Source organism: Miniopterus natalensis, chromosome 2 (assembly GCF_054644295.1).
Source record: "Miniopterus natalensis isolate mMinNat1 chromosome 2, mMinNat1.hap1, whole genome shotgun sequence".
Taxonomy (NCBI): Eukaryota; Metazoa; Chordata; class Mammalia; order Chiroptera; family Miniopteridae; genus Miniopterus; species Miniopterus natalensis.
This window is the reverse complement of record NC_142082.1, coordinates 184327355-184337139: the sequence shown is the minus strand read 5'-3', so window position 1 is coordinate 184337139 and position 9785 is coordinate 184327355. Positions and strand designations below refer to the sequence as shown.

Here is a 9785-nt window from a genome sequence, read left to right as displayed (position 1 = left end):
GCTCCAGAGTCTCCAGCGTCCGGGTTGCCCGGTGGCTTCCTGCTCTGCCTGCCGGTTCGCAGGGTCCGGAGCCGCCTCGGGCCTGGCTGCTGTCCCTGGTCCTCCCGATCAGGCCGCCAGCTTTTGAGAGTGAGGACGAGCCAGCTTATGGGGGGCCCCTGGGGCCCAGCTCGGGGTGGGCCTGAGCCGGTGCCTCAGGACAGGGTGAGCGGCAGGAACAGGGTATCCGCAGATCAGGCAGGCGGAAGAAGGGGGGCTCACTCGACAGAAATGTGGGCTCTCACAGCCCGAGGCCAGAGTCCAAGGCCGAGGCGTCCGCAGGGCTGGCTGTCTGTGGGAGCTTTCAGGGCTGCTGTCCAGACCTCTCTCCCCTAGTTTCTGGGAGTTTGGGGGTGATCCTTGGGGTTCGTTGGCTTGTAGGCTTATCACCCCATTTTCCCCCTCACCCGAGGATATTTTTCCATTGCTTTTTCAAGAGTGGAAGGGAGAGAGAGACACACACGGCGACCACCGCCCTACTTCCGCTCCATGAATTACTCCTCCGGGGCCCTCATACGAGTGGAACCCTGCAGAGTGTGTCCTTTTGTGACTGGCCCATTTCAGTGAGCACAGCGTCCTCTAGGTTCATGCATATTATAGCAAGTGACAGAATTTCCTTCCTTTTCATGGCTGAATAGTATTCCACTATACGGATGGATCGATCGCATTGTGGTTTTTCCCGTTCATCTGTCGACGGACACTCGGGCTGTTCCCACCTTTTGTCTCTCATGAGGGGAGCTGCTGTGGACACGGATGGACAGGTGTCTGTTCTTGTCCCTGCTTTCTGCTCTCCGGGGTGTGTCCCCAGGGCCCTCGGAGCATGTTAAATATTCACCCGTCCGTGTGCTGTCACTGGGGTGCCCCCCGAGGCAGGGACGCTTTCTATTTAGTTCTTGTGACTGTTTAGTTCATTGCTGTGTCCCTGACGCCTGGAAGGTGCCCGGCACCCGGGCGGAGGGGCTCATGGAGGTCAGGGCTCGAGACACAGCAGGAGACCTGGGCCCTTCGAGGCCTGGAGGTGCAGGAACGGTCCCGGAGCCCCGAGAGTCAGGCAGCCACTCACCCCACGCGCTCGCCCCGCCCTCGGCCTATTTCCACCACCTGAGCCACCGGTCCTTTGATTAAGTCTCATTTTGTTGTGAAAAGAAAAGGAGATGACAGTTGACTGGTGGGGGGAGGCCGTTCATTCCAGAAGGGAAATTGGATGGCGTGTTTCCATCCTCTGCGGCCCAGCCCTGCTCCCCGCAAACTCGCCTCCCTGCCCGCGCCGCGTCCCCACAGGCAGCCCACACCGGCCTCGCCCGTCTCGTTAAACAGGCAGCTCCGGACGGCCCGATGCAAGCCAAACGATGACCAGTTGTGGCCAGCGGTCCCTGAACGTGGTCACCGTCCTCTCGCTGCTGATTTCGGCAGGTAGAGCCCCCGTGCGTGCTGGGCGGGAAGGGGGAGCCACGGGGGGCAGGGAGTCAGGCCAGTGCCGGCCCCGCCACGGCTCTGGGTGCTGACTGGGGGTGCCCCTGGTCCTCGTGAGGAGCTACTGTTCGGTGCTGCGCCCCACGCCCCTGGCCGGAGCTCGGGGTGGGGGGAGGGTAACGGGGTGCCAGCCAGCCTGGGAGAGGGCCTTGCTGGAATTCTCTCCCTACTCCTGCGAGTCAAGGTCAGGTGAGGTCGCAGGCATCCCATTGGATGGATGAAGGACACTGAGGTTTGGAGAGGGAGCTGGCCAGGCTGAGGCAGCACCGCTAGCGAGGGGCTGGGATTCGAACCCCCCATTGTGGCGCTGGGGCCCCACCTCCCGGCACCCGCCGGCCTCCTAGACCATCGTGTGGCCCCAGCTGGGTCGCAGGTGGGCTCTCACTGTCCTGGTTACAAAGATGGGCAGAAACCAAGTCCTCTAGCTTCTCCCAAGTAGAGCTGGCTGACCGGGGATGCCCCCTGATCCCCAGAGCAAGGATGGTCCCCGCAAGCCCCCCCCCCCCCCGGCTTAGCCCTGACCCGAGCCAGGCGCCAGCTCTGTCTCCGCCCCCATCTCTGTCCCTCTCTCTCCATGTCTCTCTCTTTCCCTCTCTCTGTGTTTTTCTGTTTCTCTATCTCTGTGTCTGTCTATCTTTCCCTCTGTTGGTTTCTCTGTTTCTTTTTTCCTCTGTCTCTCCCTGTGTCTGTGTCTCTTTCTCTATGTCTCTCTCTCTCTCCGTGTCTCTGTCTCTCCTGGTGCCTCCCCCCAAACTTCCTCGCTCATCTCCTGCCTCCAGCGTGTCATTCCCCTAGGCCAGGGGTCCCAGACCCAAGCTCACCAGCACCTGCAGGGCTTGCCCACCCCCAGTCCACGCTCTGAGCCCGCTGCTCTTGGCCTCGGTTTTCCCCTCTGTACAGTGGGAGTCCACAGGGTTCAGTGAGAAGGTGCGTCCTCCTGGGTCATACCTGGTGACCTCCGCCTCCCACGAGAGTCTCCTGTCTCCCAAGGTGGAGGCCAAGAAAGGGGCCTGGAGCTCCCCTGGTTCCAAAAACACTGGGGCCCTCCTCCCACAGTGGTTGCACCCATCTCTTCGGCAGAGGGTGCTGGTGTGGGGCGGGGGTCCAGGGTTTCACGAGGCCGCTCAGCCTGCCCGCTGGCCAGCGGCCCACTGGGATTCCCCTCGGGCAGCCTGGGTGGACCCCAGCTGTGTGGGCTTCATTCTAACCACTCCTCGGGGACACGGAGCTTTGGACAAGCTGCATTCAGCCAGCGAGGGCCATTTTCAATGATATGAATTAGATACAGCGACTCCTTTTATGAAGAGACTAATTAAGCCTGAGACAGCGCTCCAGGTTTTTTCCATTGTTAGGTTTGCTCAGGCTTTCTCTCCCGTTTACCACCATCAGCACGACTGGGAAATGCCGTCCCGGGCTGGCAGCAGCCCCGGGGGCTGAGCAGGGGCCTCCCTCCTAGGCCAGAGCAGCTGTCACTGGGCGGTGGGAGCCACCGGGACAGGCTCCTGGGGACCTTCAGCTCTAGGGCACAGCATTAGTAGAGACCAAGGTACGGAGGGGGTGCCTTTTCTCCACAAGGGGACTGGTTCTTGCACCCCTGCTTCTCATGCCCCCAAGCCAGCCTGGGCTTGTCCACAGTCCCGTCCCCCACCCCCCCGACCACACAGCAGCAGTGATTATTAAAGCTGGTGATGGAGGCGTGGAGAGGGCTCCCGTAGCTGGGCAGGCCTGGGTGGCTTCCCTTCCCACCACCACCAACCAGCTCACGCAGGTCACTGTAGGCCTCAGCCTCAGTTTCTGAATCTGTAAAGTGGGATCTCACACCTGCCTGCTGGAGTAGCCAGGTGGGTTAAATGAGATAGAGCCAGGGAGGCCTTAGTTAAGGTTTCCCAGTTGAGTGCCTCCCGTGTGCAGAGCGGCTGGCGAGGATCTGCAGGGGGCTTTGGACGCAGGCCTGCCCACGGGAGCCCCCGGCTGGGGGACACAGTGTAGACAGGGCTGTTGTTGAAAGGAGGTAATGGGAGCCCAGAGGGGCCTTTCTGCCGGGGAAGGCGGGGGCTTGCACTGCACCCCCTGGGGAGAGACGAGGCCAGCAGGACCGCAGGACAGCCCCGCCGGGCCCCACCCCTGGTGTGCAGGGCCCGGCGAGAGGCCCACCGAGCCCGGCGACTCTGTTTTGCAGTCTTGTCCGCGCATTTCCGGGTCTGTGAGCCATACACGGACCACAAAGGCCACTACCACTTCGGCTTCCACTGCCCCCGGCTCTCGGACAACAAGAGCTTCATCCTGTGCTGTCACCATAACAACACGGTTTTCAAATACTGCTGCAACGAGACGGAGTTCCAGGCGGTGATGCAGGCGAACCTCACGGCCAGCTCCGAGGGCTACATGCACAAGTAAGTGCCACTCGGGGCCACATACACCCTACCTGGGCCCCAGCAAGGCAGAGTGCCAGCCAAACACCCCATCCCCAGGGGTGACTGCCGAGTCGCCACTGCCAGGATGGGGGGACCTGGAAGGAATCTGCGAGAGTTCAGGAGACCAGGTTTTCTGGCCTGTTCTGTCCTCTGAGCTTTAACTTTTCCATCTGAGAAATGGGCACATAATACCTACCTCTCAGGGCTGCTACAAAATTAAATCAGGTCAAGTATGTGGAAGGCTTTTTAGGCAAAGAGTGTTTGGGCCCCTAGTTCCTTCCTTCATTCATTATTTGTTCAACAAATATTGATTAGCACTCTTGACCCAAGGATTAATCCTACGCAGCCTCTTTCCTTAAGGTGAGTAAAACACACGAGACCAGGGCCCTGATGGAGGGGACCATGGTGAGTATAAAGAAAGAGGAGTTTCCCAGGAGAAAAGCAGTGGCAATAAGAAAGAAATAGCACACATTTCTCTTATTGTGAGTGGAACTGAGCACCTTGTTGCATGTTTGAGAGCCATTTGTATTTCTTTTACTGTGAGTTAGCTATTTATGTCTTTTCCTATTGAATTTTGGGCCACTTTAATTTATTTACAGGAACTGTTTATATATGAAGGAAATATGCCATTTGCAAACAATGATAACTATTTCCTGCTTTCCAATTTTGTGCCTCATTTCTTTTTTCTTGCCCAATCATGTTGGCGAGTACCTCTAAAACAGTATTTAAAATTGTCAAGTATTATCATCTTTCTCACTTTAATGGGGATGCTTCAGATAGTTTCCTAATAACTCAGAGGCTGATTCTTGGGGCCAATATATTTTCATGGTAAGGAAACATCCACTTGGAAAGAGTGTTTGTCGAGTGGCTATTGAAGGGATTAGTGGCACCACTGGGAGGTGATGAGGTGGAAGTCTGAGTCCCAATCTCTCTGTCTGATGTTGGGGCTTGAATGCTTTGCCACCATGCCATGATCACTTGGGATAGCCGCTTTTCCCTTTGGTCAGGCAAGAGATTTAACTCTTGTCCAATCTCTGATCCTCCCACTGCGGCCAGCTCCCCAGCCCTCCTTCCTCAAATGCATGGGTGAATATCTTCCCATCTGCTCAGGCCTGAGAATAATTCTGTGTGTGAAGTCATCCAGCAAGGCCTGTCCCTGTCCCCCTCACTAGGGCTGGAATCAGGCCTGGAATCTGACCCAAGCCTTTTATAAGACCAACACCTGAGTCCCTGAGGGCAGAGGGCCGTGCCAGGACTGGGGTGAGGACCCCCAAGTGTTGTGGTTGCTGGCCAGAAGCCAGACAGAAGACAGGAGCTTGGCCAGACAGCCAGACTTCTCGGAGGCTCTGGCGGCTGGTGTCTGGGGTCCTCACCGTGAAGCCCACGGATTTCTAGAATTCGCGCCTTCACTCAGGATTCCACGCGGAGCAATTCACCTTTTCAGCACAGCGGGCCCCGGCCGCCCTGATGAAGAGCCGGACCGCAGAGTAGGGGCCTCCCTCAGGAGGAGCGGAAACGCCGAAGATGGAAAGTTTAGCTCAGGCCTTACCCCGATGCTCACGCCATGGAGCGCGCAGCGCGGGACAGGCTCTGCGCCCACCCCTCCTCCTCGAGGTCACCCAGTGGCGGCAGGGACAGCCAGCACGCCCGGGAAAGAGAGCACGCCGATGGCTTATTTATTTGGGTTTTTCTGGAGGAGCAGGGTGGTTGGTTTGGGCTCTGGCCGCCTGGCCGGAGGGCGCAGAGCAAGGGCACCAGCCCCGCCGAGCCCACTGCCAGGCAAGGTGCCTCTGTGACCCGCACAGCAGAGGGGCCCTCGGTGTCAGGACAAGTGTGCCGCACACCCTCCCACGCAGGGCTCCGGTGGGAAGCTGGCGACAGCCACCCCCGGGGCCCTGCCCAAGTGTGGGAGCGCCTGTCCTGGGCTCGGGCGGGACAGGGCATGAGGGGTCAGTGGTGAGCTCTCTCTGGGGACGGGGAATGTCTCTGCACGCGGGCGTGGTGTGGAGTCTTGTGCGGCGCGTGGGTACCCCTGTGCCAGGCAGATGGGCTGGGGGTGGGTGCGGGGGGAGGGTTTCTGGGACTATGGAGAACCCTCAGAGGTGGAGCGGATGGGTTGTCACCACCACCCCCACCCCCGTCTGTGCAGGACACCTATTCCCCAAGACCGTCCTTTCCTGTGCCCAGGGATTCTCTAGCCATGCTGGTGGCCAGCAAGTGGCAGCCGGTCGGGCCTGAGGGCCTGAGGATCCGGTGCGCTGGGTCCCCTCCACCTGGGTCAGTCCTGCGGGCCCCATGTCACCATCCAGCTGGCTCCAGGCTCCGGGTCCAGCCCCTAAGGGGGGTCAGCAACCCCGTCAAGCCCTGTTTGGCACAAAACCTGCCCACACCAGCAGCCTTGCGAAGCCTGCGGAGGTTCTAGAATCTGTTTCCTGATCTGAATACACTCCCTCAAGTGTGGGGACCAGGGACAGCGAACAGTTACGTGGGAGCCTCACACTAATGCCGTCGGGCCGCGTAGGGGTGTTTTCTATAAAGAAGGTCCTGCTGGGCCCGTTACGCCAGGGCTGAGGCTCAGAGAGGATGAGAGCTTGTTTGTAGTCACACAGCACGCAAGCAGGAGAGCAGGTCTGAGACAAGTGTGTCGGTCACCAGGGCTCAGCTATGCTGTGACCATGAGCAGCCCAGACTTGAGACACAAGGGCTTATTTTTTGGCTCACACCCTGCGTCTCTCTGGGGTCACTGTGGCTCTGTGCCTGGAGCATTCTGTGACCCAGGCTGATCCAGCCCGCCCCAGCCGTGGTGGGATGTCCCCGCAGCAGAGGGAAGAGAGTGGGGGTAAAACCACAGGGCGACTCCCGCTCAGAAACAGCCCTGACACTTTTGCTCATGTTTTTTGGCCAAAGCACACCGGGTGGAAAGAGGTGCAGGACGAGTCCCATGGGCAGGCCTGAAGGGAGGGACAGTGAGTAGAGTGGGCTCTCCTTCATTGGCCCAAAGCCCATGCTCCTCCAGGGCACCGGGCAACCTTAGTCCTGCTGTGTGACCTTGGGCAAGTCGCTTTGCCTCTCTGGGCCTAGGTCATTGGGCGCTCCATCGATACCTGAATCATGGGAGTAGCTCTCCCCTGGCCCTTTCTCCTCTAGGCCCCGTGTTACCTCGTTAAGCCTCACAGTCACCCCCATTTTACAGATGGGAAAAGGACAGCTTGGTTTCCCAAGGTCACAGAGGGCATGTCGCAGAACTGGTATTTGCACTCCTGCAGCCCTTGCTTCTTGGACCCCGAATTTAACCATCAGGTTAGCTGGCCACAGACCCACAGGCCGCCCCACGGGTGGGCTAGGTGCCGGGATCGCTATTTTAGGTGAGGTGGCCGGGCTGAGGGTCCCTCCTGGCTGGCGGCTTCAGGAGCCCACCTGCTCCGTCCTTGCTGGGACGGCCTGTGGGGCGGGGACCGCGTCCGCCCGCTCACGGCTGCTCCGCTGTCCCGCGCCCGACCCGGCGGTGCTCGGCGGGGTTCCTCCGTCGCAGGAGGTTCCGTTCACTGCCCGGGAAACGCCGCACGAGTTTGAATCGGTGAATGTCCCAAAATAGGATGAAGAACCGCAGCTTTGGCTGGCTTCGCATCGTGACCCATAGAACAGCCTCTATTTTAACTTCTGCCCTTTAAGAAACACACTCAGAAAAGATGCCTGCATCTGGATGGAATTAATTTCCAGAGCACATTTTAAAAATTAAATTTAAAAATCCAAGATGCGCCCAGCCAGCCAACCACGGAGAAGGCTGGCCGTGGAGGACAGGAGGGCTGCCCGGGGATGGCCAAGGAGGAACCAGGACCAGGCCTCCTGGCTCCAGGCCTGGCTCCCTGGCTCTAGACAGGGTCTAGAGGGACCCAGGACACGGAGGGATCCCTTCTGGTGAGAGCTGGTCAAAGGCTTAACAGTGCCCCCTGCAAGGATCCCCACCCAAGGACTTGGGGTGGGGGGAAGCAGCTCAGGCTGGGATAGGCCCAGGACAGCGGACCAGGATCTGGGAGGCGGCAGACAGGGCAGGGTGGGGAGGGGAAGTGGACACCTCACCGCCCCCCCTCTGGTACCCCAAATAGCCCGGTGCCGTGTTCTCTGGCCAGCCCGGCTGGTTCCCCCGGCCGATGGGCTTGGCTGTCCCGCCCGCTCTCAGCCTCTCTCTCTTTCCCCAGCAACTACACCGCCCTGCTGGGCGTGTGGATCTACGGCTTCTTCGTGCTGATGCTGCTGGTCCTGGATCTTTTGTATTACTCGGCAATGAACTACGACATCTGCAAGGTTTACCTGGCGCGTTGGGGCATCCAGGGACGGTGGATGAAACAGGACCCGCAGCGGTGGGGGAACCCGGCCCGGGGGGCCCGGCCGGGGCAGCCGGCCCCGCAGCCCCAGCCCCCCCCAGGCCCCCTGCCGCAAGCCCCCCAGGCCGTGCGCCCGCCGCAGGGAGATGCGCACAGCCCGCCGCTGGTGACCTTCCAGAGTGCATCTGCCTGGTGAGTGGCTGCGATGGGTCCCAGGCTGCCCGGGTCGCTCGTCTTTGATAAGCAAGCTTGGGAAATACCAGGTCATTATTGCTACTGTGTTTGACTGGGCACTTTACCTGGCTATTTGCCAAGAAAGGTTGTCCGTGGCAACCACGTGCGCCTGGACAGGAAAGTCAAAACGAGAGGTGGAAACCGAGCTTGGCAGCGTAGCTTGCAGGTTTACTGCACGGAGAGCCTGGCCTGAGAGTAATCGCCACTGAGCGTTAGGTGGAGTTGTGAGTCTCCTGGCTGCCAAGGCAAAAGGGGAAATTGAATGGCTTTCCAAGTTTTCACAGTCCGGTCGAAGGAAGCAAATCAGTGTGTGAGGGGCCAGGGAGAGGTTTTCTCAGAATGAAGTCAGACAGTGAGCATGTTACTGGGTTCCGCCGTGTGTATGCTGAGCCTCAGAAAGGCCTTGAGGACGCAGCGCAGGCGGGCAGGCTGCTCAGCGATGCCTCGGGACACAGGAGGGAAGCCAGCGAGGCAGGTGGGACCCTAGGGGTTGGCCTTGGGGGGTGGCTGTCCCAGCAGAGCCTATTCACTGCCTGAGGAGTGTGTGCCGACCTGACCTCTACGGCGACTCTCATGTCTGTCCAGTCCCCCTGGTGGAGGTAGGGAGTCGCCTCACCTGGGTCCCTGGGCAGCGCAGAGTCGGGTGGACAGAGGAGGGCCTGCCTTTTGGAGCAGGGACCCACTGTGCAGCTGGCAGGAGCCAGCCCAGGCAGGAGCCAGGCTGAGTGCAGACGCCCTGTGCCAGAGGTGGGGTGAGGGGTCCCGGCGCTCTGTGGGGACCGAGCAGCACCCATGGGTACATCACAATACTGAGTCCGGACTGCAAGACTGAGGTGCAGAAACCTACAACGCAGTGGTCACTGCCAAGCTCATGAGCTTTGAGGGCAGCCCGGCCCAGGTTCAAGTCCCAGCTCTGCTGTTTGCCAGCCTGCAGCGACAGGCAAGTTACTTCACCCCCGTAACCTTCTAGCCCTTGTGAAGCCCTTCACCTGGGCTTGTCCTGAGGATTAAACGCCCGACACTTAGTAGGTGCTCAGTTCCCCTTTGCTGCATCCTCACAGGAGATGCCACCAGGCGAGGGAATGACCATTTAACTAGCTCATGGGTAGCAACTTTTTCAATAATGAATGACTTAAATAATTAATAAGGTGCACTTAAGTCAGCTTGTGCTTATTGATCCAATAATGGCCCATCGATCATTCCGGAAACAGACCTGGCCTTGCTTAGCAGTCTGACAATTGTCTGCTGAGCAGGTCCCCTGGGCAGGGCCCTGGTGCCGGGCCCCTCGTGGTGTAGAGAT

General features: G+C 59.4%; 1 protein-coding gene across 1 annotated transcript; it reads left to right on the top strand.

Moving 5' to 3' along the window:
- The first annotated feature begins 1358 nt into the window (after nucleotides 1–1358).
- Nucleotides 1359–8447, top strand: SHISAL1 (shisa like 1). Its single transcript, XM_016210087.2, has 3 exons — nucleotides 1359–1452; nucleotides 3692–3905; nucleotides 8126–8447. Exons 1-3 carry the CDS (start codon nucleotides 1389–1391, stop codon nucleotides 8445–8447), a joined length of 600 nt encoding a protein of 199 aa, XP_016065573.2. The 5' UTR covers nucleotides 1359–1388.
- The last annotated feature ends 1338 nt before the right edge of the window (nucleotides 8448–9785 follow it).